General features: G+C 41.1%; 1 protein-coding gene across 1 annotated transcript; it reads right to left on the bottom strand.

Annotated features, from left to right (window-relative positions):
• Positions 1 to 46: 46 nt before the first annotated feature.
• On the bottom strand, positions 47 to 18632 carry ctage5 (CTAGE family, member 5). Its single transcript, XM_026354155.1, has 28 exons — positions 18308 to 18632; positions 17981 to 18114; positions 17135 to 17221; positions 12578 to 16931; positions 12167 to 12439; positions 11763 to 11863; positions 8428 to 8559; positions 8263 to 8284; positions 8058 to 8146; positions 7796 to 7867; positions 7532 to 7642; positions 7350 to 7421; positions 7111 to 7215; positions 6757 to 6879; positions 6348 to 6539; positions 5945 to 6035; positions 5633 to 5700; positions 5450 to 5520; positions 5258 to 5359; positions 5040 to 5136; positions 4706 to 4773; positions 4505 to 4590; positions 4259 to 4372; positions 3603 to 3761; positions 1856 to 2029; positions 1668 to 1720; positions 1370 to 1547; positions 47 to 1287 (listed from the first exon to the last, which is right to left on the bottom strand). The coding sequence occupies exons 1-28, from the start codon at positions 18426 to 18428 to the stop codon at positions 1058 to 1060; spliced, it is 7479 nt and encodes a 2492-aa protein (XP_026209940.1). The 5' UTR covers positions 18429 to 18632; the 3' UTR covers positions 47 to 1057.
• Between the last annotated feature and the right edge of the window lies 1 nt (position 18633).

Genomic DNA, 18633 nt, shown 5'->3' with positions numbered 1-18633 from the left:
AATTCCATACAAAACTAACTAAACATAATTATTATTGAAATATGGAGACACTATTAGACAGGCTTTATTAATATATTCATAATCACTTTTTACAAAATTCACATAGGTGATCTTTCTAGCTTTCATGTTTGCTTTTTTTCCCCAGTCAGTGCTTTTAATTCAACACTGTGTGACTGACACGATGAGTCACGGACTATTTGAACAGAAAATGGCTTCTGTAATCCACATTTAAAAAAGCAAAGGGCTTACGTAAGTCATTGTAACCTGATGGAAAGCACACTTTGCTGTTTCAAAGCCTACAGCGAAGCCATTAAAATTAAGATATGCGCTTATATTTCAACAGTCTCATTTGACCTCTGAGGAACATTTACGAAGGATAAAAGACGTGGTGAGATCTGATTTAGGCGTTGTTAACGGGGTGATTAACTAAGCAAATTCTAAATGGCTAAAAATGTACATGACAAAGGCAAATGTGTTGGTGTAACAAAATATAATGCTCCAGCCCAAATAGGACAGTCCTTCCCTGGTAGGTTGTTTCTTTTTTGTGTCGCTGGGATAAAACTGATGCTGTATGTAAAACACTGTCCTACATACACACACATTTCAATTTAAGTCCCATTAAAAACTTTTCCAGTATTATCAAGCAACCAAGCAACTGTTTGTGGTTCACATGGCAACATTCCCACAGATTAGACTGCCTGTGAGATTACATATGAAAGCCTAGTTATGTTCACTGTGACTCCACCACAAGTGGCACGACCTCACAGAGTATGTAGCTGGATGTTGATAGGGCAGACTGAGAGCAACAGAAAGAAAGCAGACAGTAGAGAGAAAACAGGACGTGAATACAGGAGAAAGACTGAGCAGAAGCAGACAGACAGAAACTAAGTGGCAGATGAAAACTGGTGGCTTCTCTTCTGCTAGAACTCTTCATCAAATACATCCTACAGAAAATAGAGAGGTGGAAAACTGCAGTCTGCTGCCATCCATCTACCACAAAGTTCAAATTTAACCAGAAATGCATCATCTCACAGCTCAAGTAGAAACTTGGTGAGGCTCAAATTGTGTCTTCAGGTGAGGCTGTGTGCTCCTCTGCTGACTGGCTGTGTGGTGGGGAAGGGAGGGACTGCTGAGGAGGGGGAGGACCCGTGGAAGGAGTTGGAAGCCCATCGGGTGCAGGGGGCCGCATGGGGGGAGCGTAGTAAGGATGAGTAGCAGGTGGAAGAGAAGGTCCACCAGGGGGAAAACGAGGAGGGAACATCATTCCTGGAGGTGGAGGAGCCCATACTGGAGGGAGAGAGAGTAAATTTTACTGATGATGTTCAGTGATATGATGATTCATAACCTGAAGATGACTGCAACTGCTTACTAGGTCTCATAGGAGGGCCCCCAGGTCCCCTTGGTGGATAAAAATCAGGAGGTGGAGGTCCATAGGGGGCTCTACGAGGAAAGGGACCATCCATGGGGCCCATTGGGGGTCCAGAAGGGGGTGGGCCACCCATCCTTGGATCTGCTTCAGGGGGAGTTCTCCGATCACCAGGACCAGACTAGTGACACGCAGACACAGATACACATACAATTTGGTAAATGTTGCATCGGTATCATAACACAACATATCACATTCTAAAGCACGCGCACACACAAACACAGACGTACACATCTTTTACCTCTCTGTGTTCCTGTTCACCGGGTCCAAGCCTGTTTTCTCTGTATGGGCCATCTGCATTGACAGACAAATTTAGCTTGTATTTATACACATGAATGGAGTTTCAGTAAGTGTCAGTAAATACATTAGTAAGACATGTATCACACAAACAGACAGACTTACTGAAGGCACGACAAGCTGCTGACTTACCTGCCATGTCTGCAGGGTGAGGAGGTCCCAGTGGTGCAGCAGATGGGAAACCCCTAGTATGGGGAAGAGGAGGGCCAGGTGGCAGAGAGCCAGGAGGAGGCAAAATCCCTGCAGCTCCTGGAGGAGGTGGAGGTCTCCTGTACATTGGACCTCCTGGTTCTGGGAACATATAGCCTGAGAGAGAGACACAGCGAGAGAGAAAGACGACACTAAGGCCAAGAACTCTTTCCACAGCTGTTAATAAATTAAACAGCAAATGTCATGTTGACATTTTTGACATTAACAACACTGGGTATGAAGTGTGATGAGCTCAATTTAGATACATTTACATACCAATGCATCAACACACTGTTTAAATTGTGTTTTCAGGATTCTCAGTTATTCAGGTGAAGTTATCTGGAAGTTGAGTCATTGCAACTGGACTTCCTTTTTAAGGATGATGTAACAAATGATGTGACAACCACTATACTATAAACCACAGAGCTTTATAGTATAGACCACTGTAGTTTGCTTTGAAATGCATTAGAAACTACACACGTGCACTGCCACCATGCATTTAACATTCATGGGCATGTTTCACTTTACATGACTTTAGTACAGATGCAAGTAATAATGATATCGAGCACTGTGCATGCTGTTGTAGCAACAGACACAACTACTGCTTTCCTGCCTTTACAATGGTTTTGAAATATCGTGCCACAAAACAATCACGGTGCAAGACACGCAACACAAAGTCGCACTGTAGTGTTAACAGCATATGGCCCAGCAGAAATCCAGCTGAAGTGAGGACATTAAAAAAAACAAAAAGTATGATCCTTCCTGCAGACTAAATGCTGATTCTCACTTTGCAATCATAACATTGTCAGTAAAGAGCTTCTTTTTTTATTTAGGCTATCTTGAACTATAGGTTTTACACAGATAGAACCATGGTAGTGCAAAGAGACAAATCAAAACTCACCTCTAAGTTAAACACTTACCTGCTTAGTTTTGGCTCAAACTCAAAAGTAATCACTGGTAACTATGATCTAAATCGAAATCTTCAATAAGTTCAGAGGGCAGTCAGTAGTGGTTAACTGTGGGCATCTACCAAAACCTTCTACAATCTGTGTCTTTCCCTTTCTTACATATACAGTGGCAAGAGAAAGCATGGGAACCTTTTGAAATGTTGAAAGTGCTTTGGGTTCTTTTCAAATAGTTCAATATAGTTTCATCAGTCCACAAAACATTTTGCCAATACTGCTGTGGAGTGTCAATGTGCTCTTTGGCAAACCTCAGGTGAGCAGCAATGTTCTTTTTATTGAGCAGCAGCTTCCTTTGTGGTGTCCTGTCATATGGGACCACATGCAAACACCCTGCTAGTTCAATGTTTTACCTACTGTAGAGTCATAAACCCAGATGTTAGCCAGTTCCAATGATACCTTCAAATCTTTGGTTGTTGCTCCGAGTTGCTTTTTTACCTTATGGATGAGTGTTTGTTGTGCTCCTGAGGTTAGTTTGACTGGCCATCCACTTCATCCTAAAGTAGCTTTTTGAGGTTATTATTCTAAGGGTTGACATACCTTTCCCACTAGCACTATGAGGTTTCTATGGTTGTTCTTAATGACGACATGAAAGATCAGAATTTGTTTGTGTTATTATTTTGAATTATGATGAAGATTAGACAAAATGTTGAAAACAACACAAATCCAAAAGGTTCACATACTTTTTTTGCCACTGTACACACACATACACACACACACATACACACCTGGAGGTCCTATAGGTCCAGGGGGCCCAAGGGGTCCTAGTAGGGGGCCCCTGCGATCTCTCTCCCACGTAGGAGAGATGGAGCCACTGTCTGAATGAGGACCACCACTCCGCTCCAACTCTCCTTGGCCTCCTGGGGGCTCCACTGGACCACGAGCCACTGTGGAAGAAAGGATCAAGGAGACAACAAGGAAACAAGGGTAGAAGGGAAAGGGGAATGAAGTGATAATTGATGTTGACAAGAGTGAGAGAGAGAGAGATGAAGAGGAAGCAACAGGCCAAAGGTAACAAATCAAAGAATTAGGTCAGAACAAGAGAGAGACAGAGGAAGTGTGAAAGTATCATGTCAGCCAAAATAAACCAACATCACATATCAACACATTACACATTTTCCCTATAAACCTCACACAGCAAACACAGCATGCCAGCGTACAGATCATGCCACAACAGATATTTAAGCATCTATGCTTCATTGTGCTACAACCAGCAATTCATCACCAACATGCTGCGTGTAATGACTTTGTGAACTCTGCAGATCTACTGTATATACAATAAAAAAAGAAGAAAACCTACTTAAATTTGATTTGCAGTTCCAACTACCGGTAACTGTATATTTATAGACTGATGCTTTCAGTTAGCCGGTGTGTGTGTGTTTACCTCTAGGAGACAATCGAGTAGGTGGTCCTTCCATTAACGTAGGAGGAGAGAGGAAAGGTCTGGTTTCAGATGCTGGTCGTCCGAGAGGAGATGGCCCGTATGGTGACCTTTCAGCTAGAGGTGAAAGAAAGCTTAGTGAGAGCAAAGTCAAGGAAATCTGGGGCCCCAGTGGCTCTACTGACCTACTGGGTTCATCAGCTACAGGATATACTATAAGCTTAATAATGCGTGAGTGTGTACGCTAACCTCGAAAAGGCAGTGGTCGGGCCAGACTGTCCAAGGCATAGGGATCCTTGTCAATTGCATCCAGTTTAAACTGTGTGTCTGTTAGCCTGTGAATATGTACATGTGAATATGAAGCACATGAAAACTTCATAAAGCCTATATTCGGAATAAAGCTGTTGAAATTGTACCACTGTGTGTTTTTATGTATTAAGTCCTGCTTACTTCTGTCTGAGCAGGGCATTCTCTCTCCTGATGTCTGCTAGATCTCTCTCTGCTGCTCGAGCTGCCAGCTGGAAGGTTAAGCCAAGATCAGTAACATAACTCTTCACATTTAAAAAGGCAAGTCATTTATCTCAGTTCTCTCAACATTATAGATAAAGAAACCAAATGTGTGTCGCTAAATGTCAGAGCATGTCTGAGTGTGTGCTGCAGTGTCAGACAGGAAATGTGGAAACATTCATTTGACTGTCATCACTGATCAATTTCAGCCACACCACATCTATTAGACTGTAAAGACTGAATAACACAGGTCTTTATCTGTATGTTTTGTACTAACCCAGTTATTGTGAGCCTTCTTCTCATGTGCAGATATTTGGGTCTGGTAAGACTGTTTAGTTTTCTCCAGCTCTTCCTCCATCTCTTCGGCTCGTTGTCTAAGAAAACGTAACAATGCACTAGTGAGGCTGTGTGTGTTTAGTGGAGACTCACAAATGCCTTTAGGATATTACAGACTCTTACTACATGTGTTCAGTAATACATTCCAGAAGCAGCTACCTGTAGTTGCTGACTTCCTCTATGGCCAACGCAATGTTTTTGTCTGCTTTATTCAACTTCTCTTCTTTTTGCAGGCGCTCCCTTTCCTCCACTGTCAGCAGTCTGCAAACAAATGTTCAACAGCATTCTCTTTAATTTCCTAACATCCTACAGCTGCAGCTGGACTCAAACACATTCACATCTGTACTGTACCTGTGCAGCTTGAGTTCATTCTCCTGGTACATTTCTGTCATAATCTGGAGTTTCTGTTGTAACCGCAGCACCTGAACACATGAACATATTAAATCTAAATGTTAATTCAGAATGAAAATTAATGCAGGACTATATAATATATCTAATCTAATATTACAGTATTATATTTATACAATCAGATACCTGATCTGAATAGTGCTCAGCTTCTGACTGCAGAGATAATTTCTCATTCTCCAGCTCCTTAATGCTTTCTAGAGGAAAAACACAAACAGTTGCACACACATGCAAAGATTTATATCAGTGAAATCCGTGTTTTACAACATCCCTTATCAACTATTTTTTAGAAATGAAAAAATTAAAACGAAAAATTACAAACCAGTTTGAACACACTTTATTGTGCTTTATCTCTGTTACTTTTCCTGACCTGCTGGTTCTGTGTCAGATGCCAGCCTTAGACAGGTGGGACAAACATGAATTTTGTTGCACTTTACTCACCATGCAGGTCTTCTTTAGCTTTAACTTCATCATTCAGTTTGGCAAATACTCTGTCCTTGTCTTCATCTAGAGATTTGAGATCTGCATTCAGCTGTGTATAAACACAAACAAACCTTTTTAGCATAGCTCAAAGGTCCACAGTGCTAAACATCCAACATCAAATGACTACTGGATGTTGTACCTAACTTGTAAGTCACTTTGATTAAAAGTGCCAAATGACTAAATGTAAATGTAAAATGCTATAATCCTGGATAAGGTTATTCAGTTATGTTTACTCTTCAGACCCTCTTGAGAAATGGATTAGAAAAACTGGATTTAGATGAGAGTTCCCCAACACAAAATATTGTCCAGATCTAAGCATTGCTGTGAACCTGCATTACATAAATACTGTAGAATTGTGTACCTTGGCAGCATAAATGAGTTTCTGGACTTTCTGGAGATGGCGTTGTGTGTCTGTTATGTCCCCTTTTTCACTCTCCTCTCCTTTTCCTGCCGTCCCATTAGATGTCTCCTTCTTTCCTCCTTCCCCCTCACCCTCCTCTTTTTCCAGGTCTGAATCCCAAGCTTTCATTCCTAACAGGTGGTCTGTCAGGGACTAAACACAAACAAATATTTGACAACAGCCTAAGATGCTCAAACGGTTAATCATACAGTTGTTGTTTTTTTAACCAAAAATCCCTTTCATATTTGCATTCTTTTTGTGTAGCAGCTAGAGATATGTTCCTTGTCTGAAATAGTTTTATAGCTAATTCAAGGACAATATATAGTAGCTTTTTACAATTTAATATACTCAATGCTACAACCGACCATACCATTATACGTTCATCTTTATTGGCCACATCCTGCTTCATCCCGCTGTAGGCGACTTCACACCTCCTCATCTCAGTCTCTAACTCACTTACTCTTTCTGCCCATCCCTCTACCTGCTGCCTCAACTGCAGAAAGAGACAGGCAGAGAAATTAAATCATGGTTCAAGGAAGAAGGAGAACTTGTATATATGTTGTAGTAGAAAAGACAAGACAACACAAGTTTTACAAAGGAAACCACAGATCTAGTAAAAATGTAGCATGTGACTGGATGGACTAAATGGAACAAATTCAACTACGCAAAAGGAAGGCAGCTTCATTTGCTAATTTACAAACTGGGTGTGTGTACAACATCCTACCTGAGCATTGCTCTCCTGTAGAAGTGTATTCTCCTCTCCAGCTGTTTCCAGGTTCCTGTGTAGTCTGTTACTGTTCATATTGTACACTTTCAATGTAGTTTGTGCCTACAATCAGATAGACAGTGATAACGTAAATTAAGCACAGGGGAGCAAAGTAGAGGAGGAAAAGAAAAAGTAGCAGAAGGAAGAGAACTGGAAAGTAAAGGACAAGTAAAAATAATAAGAATAGAGGACAGCACCTGTTCTTCCTGTGACTGGAGGTCTTTGGTTTCATCTTCTAATGTTTTCATGCTCTCCTCGAGCACTGCTATCTGAAAGGATAACCAAAGATTTCACTTATAATAAAACTGCAACACACTCTCACGTAGTACAGCTAACTTGTCTTCCACAACATTGCTGTTATTACTGCACTGGTTCCTACCCTTCTTTCTTGCTCTATCCGATGTTCTCGCTGCTGTTCCAGTTGACCTTTCAGTTGTCCTATGTCCCTCTCCAGCTCCCTTTTAGCGTGTTCCATCTGCCTGGCTTTGATCTGAAGGAGGACAAAAAATATCTTTAGAAAATACATGTGTAAGAGAGAGATGTGGAGGTAAAAGAGGAAGGTTTTGACTTTAACTACACCATCAAAAGGAAAAACATAATTTATATATTTTAAAGTTTTGTTTATGTCTTTTTCTGTATTAACCTCCAGATGTTCTGTTTTTTCAGTTTGGGCCAAGACTCCACTGTCCCTCAGTGAATCCTCCAGTTCATCATACTGCAAAAGACATTTAATTAAGAAAAAAACAGATTAAGTCTGACCAGGAGCCACAACAGCAACAACAACAACTATGCATTTAATCAACATTTTAATTTATGTTTATAATTAACTAGGGACTAGAACCCACCTCTTGTTGACATTTACTGAGAGTCTCGAGGTTTATAATTAACTAGGGACTAGAACCCACCTCTTGTTGACATTTACTGAGAGTCTCGAGGTCTTTACACTTCTCATCCAGTAGCTGCGCCACCTGTTCAGCCATCCGGCGCTCTTTACCTGATAAACAGGGAAGTTTATAAGCATTTTCTAATTATTTTTCAGTCATTTATAAAATAGTTTAATTTTGTCACTCATGAAAACACAATATTAAGGAATACATAATGCAAACTTACTTCTATACATTCTGCTTTTGATCTGTGAGGAAATAAGACAAAAAACAATGAGGAATAAAAGGGCTGTTGAAAGGACTGATCAAGTGTGTCCTCTTGAGTGTTTGAAACATCAGTACTACTACAAATGCATATACTGTGAATATATATACATAGCTGTGAACTCACAGAGCTGTAACATCTGCAGGTGAACAATAGCAATGTTACTAGCCCCACAAGACAGGAGATGATGACCGGTTCCCATGGCAACCCGTACAGGTCTGGCCCAGGTCTGATGTCATCAGGCAGCGCTGACACAACCTGGACAAACAGAGAATGTATGATATAGCTAAAATAAGACGCGTTATTCTCTTTATTCTGCAAAAAAAAAAAACTACACTCTGTTTTTAACATACATACAAGAATATCAATTATGCACAGTAGGATTAGCATCTTAGTACACTGCCTGTTTTGTTGGACCACCTTTAAATTTGATCTTGGAATGCAATCACCATGGCTTTGTTTCCATAGGCTTCTGCAGTGTCACTGCATTTATTCCCGTCCAGAGTTGCATTCATTTTTCACCAAGAAAGTAAAGTCTTCTCCAGCACATCCCAAAGATTCTCAATGGGGTTAAGGTCTGGACGCTGTGGTGACCAATCCATGTCTGAAAATGATGTGTCATGCTCCCTGAACCACTGTTCACAATTTGAGCTAGATGAATCCCGACATCGTCATCTTGGAATACATCCGTGTCATCAGGTAAGAAAAAATCCATTGATGGAATAACCTGATCATTCAGTATATTCAGGTAGTCAGCTGACCTCATTCTTTATCTCATAATGTTGCTGAACCTAGACCTGACCAACTGCAGCAAATCACCAGATCATAGCACTGCCCCCACAAGCTTGTACAGTAGGAGCAAGGCATGATGGATGCATCACTTCACTCACCTCTCTTCTTACACTGATGCTCCCATCACTACCAGAGTAAATCTGGACTCATCAGACCACATGACCTTCTTCCATTGGACAGTTCTTAATCTCAATCTCATTATATTTTTTTCTTTACTTAATTCATGCCTTTAATTTGACCCTTCTGAAACTGATTCCCACCTTTTCCACGACAACAGGATGTGTCTTTAGACATGATTGTTTAGGAAATCAGGAGCTACTCACTGCATCAGTTAAGGTTGAATAACTTGTTGGCAACAAAAAAATAAACATCCATGCAGTAATTATACAATGGGAGGATATTATCTATTTGCTTAGTTAAATCCAGGTGGTGACTTTTTTTTTTGGTCAGGCAGCGTATTTCAGACGAGCCTGCAAACCAGTTCTACTTAGGACATCTGAGCAAAGCCATATTCTAACAGACAATTAAATATCTTTTCAAGTAAAGCTATAGTAATTGTAATTGGCTTATCCTCACCCTTTAGTCAGAGGTTTTTCATTAAACGTATTGTTTTGAAACAACTGTTGCGTCAATGGGGGAATATATGCTTCCGTATTTTCATGACCGAAACTGTTTTCTCATTTTATATTTGAGTAGTTGTGGTTAATGTTAAATATAGGCACAAACGTTAGTGAGTACGCCAGCCAGTCATCTCCTAGCAAATAGCTAGTTAAAATCATTGACAGTTTACTAAACAGCTGTTATATGAACATGAGTTATGGTAGAGATATTCAGTTGCACTTTTGTGCATGTGAGTTATAGTTTTTAGATTTCATAATTTCTTTTAGATTTTTATAGGAAAAAAAAAATCGACACAGCAGAGAGCCGAAAAAAAAGAAATCATTAGTGACGAGTCAAGTGGGTAGCTAACTGGTAACATTATATGCTAACGCTAGCTCTGTGAACATTCACAAACACATTTGAAAAAAACACCTATATGAATTTTTAAATAGTGTTGTCAGTTGCAGGAGTAGAAAAAAACGAGGGTTACAAAATTACAAGACACAGTAGTTTTTGATTAATGCTACGTGACAGCCCGTTACGTTGTTTCAGCTGGGGATGCTAGTTAGAAAATGCTAACGAAACCTGCCACATAACGTACATCCTTCACTTTCTCCACGGCGATGGTGTAGTAAGCCTCTGCCGTCGCCTGGAATTCGAGCGCTGTGCTGGCCAACTGGTCAGTTGACGGAGGTTCTGCCATTATAAAATTATTTCATGTGGCTGCTATTTTAGTTAATCAATGTATTTCTACCGACATTGGGAGCAGAAACTATAGCTATCAACAAACCCGGGATAGCGGCGACTTCACATCCTCTTCACAACACCGACGCTTAAGAGTCCGGCTGCAACGTCATAGGTAGGATTCATTTTCATTTTCTCTGTAAACGTCTTGTAACACCTATTCATAATTACAACCAATACTGAAAATTATGAAGATACACATGGATCATGTATATGGAATAAATAAGCTACTAATAATAATTGTTTCGGCTTGTAAAAGTTACTTTAGATTATGTTACACCCCCGCTGGCGTAAATGGTTCACTCGAAACGTCACCAATTGTAAAATGCCACACTGGCACATCGGAGTGTTTTCAAAGTGACACCGGAGCAAAACAGGTGTCATGATGATAAACAAACTATTGTCAGTATTGTGTTTAAATTGTACAATACTGTATATGAGTAACATAAAGTAAGTACCCTTTCTAGAGAGCTACTGTAATGGTGCCACCTGTTTTGAGTTACGACCACACAGGCTAATACCAACTAATTAGGAGGCTCAGTCCCAAATCATCTACTCACCGAACTGTGTTCATTTTCGTCCATTTGAAACTAAAGAACCACCAGGCCTCTCAAACCATTTGAAACAATTTGGCTTTGCAGCACTGGGTGATCGCCAACTGGCTCTCGGTGTGTAACAGACACACCAGCATTTGGGAATGTGAGTGATGTGGACGGAGCGAAGCCAGCACGACAGCTGAGACGTAGGTAAAGCTGAATGTCAGAGGTACAGTCAGATCAACATGTCACAAGTCCAGCGTCTTAAAGAACCAGGCCTCACAGTTTGCACACACGGTATGACTGATCAGTCAGTTGTTCTGTACCCAGGTGGCAATAAAAATGATTCAGCGTCTGCCTTTATACACCTTGGCTTAGATTTCCTGAGTAAACATGATATGACTGGATCCATCGTGACTTTACCATCTGTAAATAATCAATGCTCATCAGACTGTGCAGCAAAAAAAACAAAACAAAAAAAAAAAAAACACCAATGCACCAATGAACTGGTGCTAAAATCCCTTATGAGTTTCATTAAGATTTTAAGCAAGCATTTGGGCTTTTCTATTTTTTAATTGTTATTTTGTTCTTTTTTTGTTGCAATGATGAAACATTCTTCTAACTACACATCTGACATCGCTACACTGTGCAATAAATCATATTGTAGGGGATAGTTGATTTACATTGCATTTCATAGTTTGTTGTCACTGGTTTATGACAAACAAATTACACAGATCATTTAGTGATAACTACATTTGTCTGCTGAAAGAAAAACAAGTGTTTCCCTACCTGCACAGTAATCCATATGAGGAGCTTTCTCACTGCATGAGCATGAGTGACTGAGTCTTTGGCGATCTGATGAACCACATCCAGAACTTGCTTCAGTGTCCCTGGAGTTAGAGTGAAATCCATATAATGCAATTTAGAATATAATCTCTCTATCTATACAGAAATGTATATTGATTAGACAAAAAATTACTAGAATTAAACTCAATGCTTTCAGTCTTTGTAGCATAAATGTACTAGTGTAACATAATGTTGTGGCCAAGCCATATGGTCCAAGGTTGTGAGGTTGTGTGCCGCTGGAATGAGGATGCAGCAGGTCGAGCAGCTCCTTCTCATATGTTATCGCTTAATATCTTTTAATCATCTTTTAATCCATCTTGATTAAGGGATACCAGAGTCATCCATACCTTCCAGTGGCTGTGGTGATCCTTGCTGAATGCGAGGATGGGACTCAGGTAACACGCGCTCTTCTTTACTTCTCTTCTCATCTCTCTTCCAATCCTCAGTTTTTCTTGCATTTCCTATTACACCACCCAGTTGTTCATTGTCTTTCTCCACTGCATTCCACTTATCTCTCTGGGTGTTGATGTCTTGGGCTACAGAAGAATCTTGTGTCCTCCTTGACTCTTCCTTATCTTGACTGTGAGTTGAACAGGATGCACTGACACAGCTGGCCTCAGCTGCATTTGACAGGGGAACACATGCATTCTGATTGACAAGAGGTAATCCCAAAACCATAGCTAAACTCAAATATTAAAACAGATCAGAATACCAATAGCTTTGGCTATGATTGTTGAGGCAATGTACACAGAAAGTACCTTGAAGATTTGCTTTATTGATCTCTGATTTTCTTGTGTTGAATGTCTCTCTCAGTTTTCCCACTAGCATTTCTAGTTTCTGAAGAGCAATAAGAGTTCTAGTCTTTTGCTCATCCTCCTGAGGTGCATGAGGAGCCATCATGTCAGGAGCAACCAGTGTCTCCATGTGGTGATGCAAAAGTCGTTCTATGTCTGACAGTATAGATTCATCGTTATCGGGATCATCAGTCACAGTTTCTGAACTGCCCAACATATAATCCAAAAACTGCAGCTTGTGTCGCCCAAACAGATCCAACAAAATCGTTATCTCATCCACACTGGCGTGGCTGAGGAGGTTTTTGTAATGTTTGGAAAGGGTTTTTGTTTGGAGAGGGGTTTCTGCGCTTGGAGACGGAGTAGCGACGTGAGACTGGACCTGAGGAGTGGGAGGAGGTTGTCTGTGCTGCTCGGTGGGTATGCTAACAGGAGATTCTCTGTGTGTACCTTGCACTGGAACGTGAATCGAATCAGGTGTGGAATCTGGTTCTCGTTCAGGAGTCAGAGACGCTCGTGGCTGAGATGTCTCAGCTGCATTTGTGTCCAAACTCGGAGGGGATTCTGTCAGCTCCTTACTTTTGGTGACAGGTGTTTGGCTGAATAAGCTAAAGGCATTTTTGAAAAGACCAAATGCTCCTGCTCTTTGATGCTCTACTACCACATCTCTATTGTGATCACCAGTTGGAACTGAGGAACCATCTTGAGATATGTGGGGAAAGGTTTGCTCAGTCTGAATTTCCTCAGGGTCACTAGCTGAAGACAAACTTTCCATCTCATGCTCAGAGGTTATTTTATCAGGGGAAATCCTGTTGCTACTAGTTTTTCTGACCTCGAGCTCAAGTCCCCTATATCCCTGACTGGACATATGGTCATCAGAAAGATCAGCATTAACCACCTGATCCTGTTCTTTAGTTTCAGGCCTATGATCCATTTCATTAGGAAGTCCATGGTGGCCAGGCTGCTGATCATTAGCTCTTATCTGCTCAGCTTCTAAACCATTATGATGAGACATGTTAGAGTTGTTACCATAAATGTCTTCATGTCCACTTGCATTTAACATTATGCTCTTTTCTCGCTCATCAGCCTCATAATCATTTGATGTTTTTTCTTTTTGTTCTTCTCCTAGTCTGTTTATCTCTGTACCCTCAGATGGTATCTTCTCACTCGCTCCTGTCCTGTCTGCTAATATCTGAATTGGCACTTTGTCTGCTGAACTTGGTTCCTCCTCAGACATGTTTTCCTTTGTGTCTCTCTCAGATTCATCTTCAGTAGCCTGGTGGCAATCTTTGTTGGAACATTTAAGGCTCTCCTTTTCTTCCTCTTCCCTCCTCTCACCTCCCCCATCATTCACCTGTTGCATTTCCACAACCTCCCCTTTCTCCTCAACCTTTTCTACCGTCTCACGTTTTGTCTTTTCCTCCTCCCTCTCCTCCTCCTCTGGCTTCACGTTCTCATCATGTGTCTCCTCCTCACTGCTTTCTGACTCTGGCTTGCTGATGTCATGAGTGTATTTCTTCTGTTTCTCCAAATCAGGTGCTTGTACGTGTTTTTCTTCACTTTCCTCATTTTCTTTTTCCTTTGAACTGTTTTCTTCCATTAACTCCTCCTGCTTCCCATCTTCCTTTAATGTCTGCACTTCCTCCTGCTTCTCCTCCTTTAACTCTTCCACCTTTGCCTGCTTTTCTTCCACCTGTACCTCTTTTGTCTTCTCCTGCTTTGCCTCCTCTGTTACCTCCCTCACCAGAACCCCTTTCTCTTCTTCCATTAACTCCTCTTCCTCATCATGCTTCTCCTCCTCCCTTAACTTCTCCACCTCACTCAAGCCTTCCTGCTTCTCCTCTTCCTTTACTTCCACCGTCTGCACCACTTCTTCCTTGAACTCCTTCACCTCCTGATATTCCTTTTCCTTTACCTCCTCCGTCTCTTCCTGCCTCTTCTCTCCTTTTCGATTACCCACTTCCTCCTGCTTTTCTTCCTTCTGTAACTCTTCTATTTCCTCCTTCTTCTGCTCTTCCTTTACCTCCTCCTTCTCATCATGCCTCTCCGCTTCTATTAACTTCTTTATATCCTCCTGTTTTTCTTTTTTCTCTAACTTGTACACTCCTTCCTGCCTCTTTTCTTCCCCTATCTCATCTTCCTCCTGCTTTCTCTCCTCCACTACCTCTTCTAATTCCTCATGTTTCTGCTCTTCATTTAACACTTCCACTTCCTTAGCCTTGGGAGACCCAGAGTCATGATCTGTGCTGTCTTGTGTGACCGTGAGTGTTTGGTCCTCTGAGGCATTTTCATCCCAACTTTTAGTGCTTATATTAGCAGAGTGGGATGTTTCAAACTCTTGAGAGCTGCTTTCAACAGTATTTGCGTCTTCGTTCCGCACCATCTCACCATCATGTGGGTCTATTTCTAAATCGACAGCATCGGCTGTTACACTGTCGTCCTCACTGTGGGTTGGTTCAAGTCCCTCCTTAGTGGTACCTGACATTAAGGAAGACTGATTTTTTCCTCTGCTCTCCTCTGTGTTACCACTAACTTGACTTTGTTCTGCTGATTCATCTGTCAGAGTTGTGTAAATTTCTGTGTGAAGTACGTCTGCCTCTGAACTGCTCCTCTCATGTTCATGACCGTCGTTATCAGCACCACTTTCAAGAGATGCCACACTGGATTCTTCTATGTTACTGACCTGATATGTGATTTTGGCTCTGGCCTCTTCTAAACCTTCTCCTTTCCCACTTTGCAATTGGTCGTTTTTGCCCTCCATAATGTTCAATACAGATTGCTCCTTTAAATCTATAGAATATATGTCAGAGCCTAAATCAGTGTCAGATTGTGTAAATAAATCCTCGTTGTTGTCGCTCACTGTTTTAATTTCCTCTTCTCCTGGCTCTCTGTTATTATCCTCACCCTCATTTCCTGTTGATTTGTGCATCTGATGTTCTTCGGCCTCATCTTCTGCAGATTTTCCCTCGTCTATCATGGAGGACATTTCACCTACATCCTGGGACTTTTCCTCGAACATTGTCTGAGGGGAACTATTTTTTTCATCAAATCTGGCTGCAGCATCAACAGGTAAAATGCTTCCCTTGCTGCCATCTGAAGCATCCCTGTTGTTATTAAAATCGTCTTCAGGTGCTAAGGTGGCAGTCTCTGTTTCAGATTGGGGAAACTGATCATTTGATTGTTGTTCCACATTTGATTTATTTGTGTCTTTGCTGGAGCTGCTGCTAATACTATTATCTCCCACTTCAGGTATAGTTTCAACCCCAACCTTTTCTTCCAGTCTTTGTATGTCTGGTTCTGTTTTTTCCTCCTCTGTTTGTGTAGGTTGTGATTGACTGATGTCCCCATTGTCCAAGGCTGTTGTTTGTTCTAAGGCTGCATCCTTTTCTCTGTCCTTAAAGTCACTTAATGTACTCTCATCAACTTCACTAGTAGATTTCCCAAAGCCCAAAATGTCCCCTACCCCGATATCTAGCCAAGAAGTAGACACTGGCTTTTCCTTTGGCTCCTCGACTGGCTCCAACTTCTGTTTGTTCACGCCAAACCCAAGCGTGCTCGACAGTCCGTTTCCAAGCCAGTCCAGCGTCCCCATCTCTTTCTCCTCTTCTTGTAACTGGCTGCCTTCTAGGTCCAGTGACATCCTTCTGCTTCTGAATGTCTCTTTCGGTTCACTTTCTTCATCTGTCTCTCTTTCCGCATGCTGCTCTTTTTTTGTGGAATCAGTTTGTTTCTCCTCTCCAAAGCCAAGCCAGCCAGTCATGGTTGAAGTGAAGGAAGCTGTAGTTTCTTTATCTTCTTCTCCGTTGCTTACAGCGTCATCAGGTCTTTCTTCACCTCCGAACCCCAACCATCCAGTCACAGATGAAGTTAAAGAAGCTTCTGCCTGTGCCTCTTCTCTCTCATCTTTCTTCTCTTCTTCGGCCACATTACCAGGCTGTTCCTCTCTTCCCAGACTTAGCCATCCTGTCACAGAAGAGCCAAGCCAGGAAGAAGAAAGAGACCCACCTTGTTCACTTGGAGCCGCAGGAGTCTCTTGTGTTTCCTCATGAGTCGTGGCAGCAGTATCACCGACATTTTTGTTTTCCTCTTCTTCCGTTGATGTGCCACCAGGCTGCTGTGGAGATTCCGTAAAGGGATCGGTAGATGTTGAAGGACTTTCAGCACTGGTGTCGTCAGCGTGCACAATGGTTTGGGTGGTTTCTGACTCCCGGTTTTGGATTTTCTTATCATCATCATCATCATCATTATCATCTTCATTATTGTCCAGGTGACTGGAGTCAATGGGATAGCCAGACTCATCCATACAGAAAAAATCGGATTTCTGAAACATGACATGAAATGAGGTGGCTTCATTAATCAGACTATTTTTTTCAAACAACAACTACTAGTTTAGGTATAAAATCTATAACACTATATCACACACCAGTTTGCTATTTATTCTATTAATTTACATTCACCTGGTGGAGTGATTATGAAAGACAAAACAACTAAACTGAAGAGCAACTCAAATCAATGCCAATTTACCTGTGTTTCCACTACTTTCTCTGTTGTCGCATAAACTTGCTCTTCTTGCACTGCATCCTTTGGAAAATAGCCAAACTGTCTGTCAATCTGAAATAAAAAGCAATCGGTGCATTGATCACAGTTCCACAATTCAACACAGATATCAGAAATAAACTGAGGATGGAGCACAGAGAGGAGAATTAAGTAGTAAAGCATTTAAAACATTTTTTTTTTTTTAGTTTTCTTTTTCTCAGTTCTTTAAAGTGTAAGCTATTTAATGTGTAAATCAGTAGGAGATACAGTAGTTCCACAAGAAAGCAGGTGTGGATGATATCTGGTATTTGTTACAGAAATGATCTTAAAGATCTTTTTTTATAACTTGTCATATGTATGTGTATTGATAACTGTCTTCCATATCACTGATATCCAGTGTTATTAAAATACTTATAATTTCAAGCCCTCAGCAGAGGTACTTACAGTCACACAGTACGAAGAAGCAGTATATTAAAATGTAAATGTACTAAGTTAATACCACTCTATTGAGGCATAAATCTCATAAAATACTCCACATTAAACCTCTGAGTAAATATTCTACATTCACTACTCAGTATTCACCTCAAAGCCCTACTGGGTGATATAAGCACATTAGTAAAGTCACTGGTGTTCAAAAATCACAGAGTGGAACAGTGTTAAAGAAAAAGTAAATAAACCTGATTATTCTCACAGATGTTTATCAGGCATATTGTGACAGCATCTGTATTATAATCAAGACTAATCTCTTTATCCTTAACCTGAGATGAGGGACTATTTAAATAGAACGGGTTATTCATTATATTCTACTCTAAAGAGAGAAAGACAAAGACATACTGTGCCTGCCCAGAGATCTTCTCTTTTTCCAGTCAGTTTGTGGTAAACAAAGATGGTGTCTCCACGCCTGAAGTTTAGGAAACGGCAGTCCTTACCGTGGTGGTCCCTGGTAGCCTGCACCCTGCTCAAGAGGCCTACACACACACACACACACACACACACACACACACAGCAAATAGACACAGGCACAAAGAGACGATTAAAACAGAAAATGAATGCATGTATTCGTAAAGACAGGCCATTATGATAACACAACAACAGCAACAATAAATAGAGGCCATAGAGAGCGTATATTATAAACCACCATTCAGTGGCTTTATGACTTACTTTCGCACTCAGGGTCTCCACAGATCTTGTAATCAGACAACAATCCCAGATTAAAGCAAGGTAAAATCACCAAAATGCTGCCTGTAAACCACAGGATTTTGCAAGCATGCGAAAAAGCCATTTTCTGTGTTTCGAATAGGTCGTATCAAGAGAAAATATCCATAACAGGGGGAAAAAAAAACCTCTGAGCAGCTTTGCTGGCAAGTGGACATTGCCTCTAAGCTGCTGCTGTGATGAAGACTCAACTTAAAGTTGAGTCGAGCGTTGAGATAAGATATAAGGCTAGCAGGGGATAATCATTAACATCCCACTGCTACTAGAAATAC

Source organism: Anabas testudineus, chromosome 12 (genome assembly GCF_900324465.2).
Source record: "Anabas testudineus chromosome 12, fAnaTes1.2, whole genome shotgun sequence".
Lineage (NCBI taxonomy): Eukaryota > Metazoa > Chordata > Actinopteri > Anabantiformes > Anabantidae > Anabas > Anabas testudineus.
This window is presented reverse-complemented; position numbering and strand designations above follow the sequence as displayed.

Bases quoted from the DNA above. Each gene is read 5' to 3' on its own strand.
- ctage5 (XM_026354155.1), bottom strand. From the start codon at position 18,428: ATGGCTTTTTCGCATGCTTGCAAAATCCTGTGGTTTACAGGCAGCATT. The intron at 18,115-18,307 runs GTAAGTCATAAA...GTGTGTGTGTAG, and splicing joins TGGAGACCCTGAGTGCGAAA to GCCTCTTGAGCAGGGTGCAG. The intron at 12,440-12,577 runs GTACTTTCTGTG...TGTCAAATGCAG, and splicing joins CAATAAAGCAAATCTTCAAG to CTGAGGCCAGCTGTGTCAGT.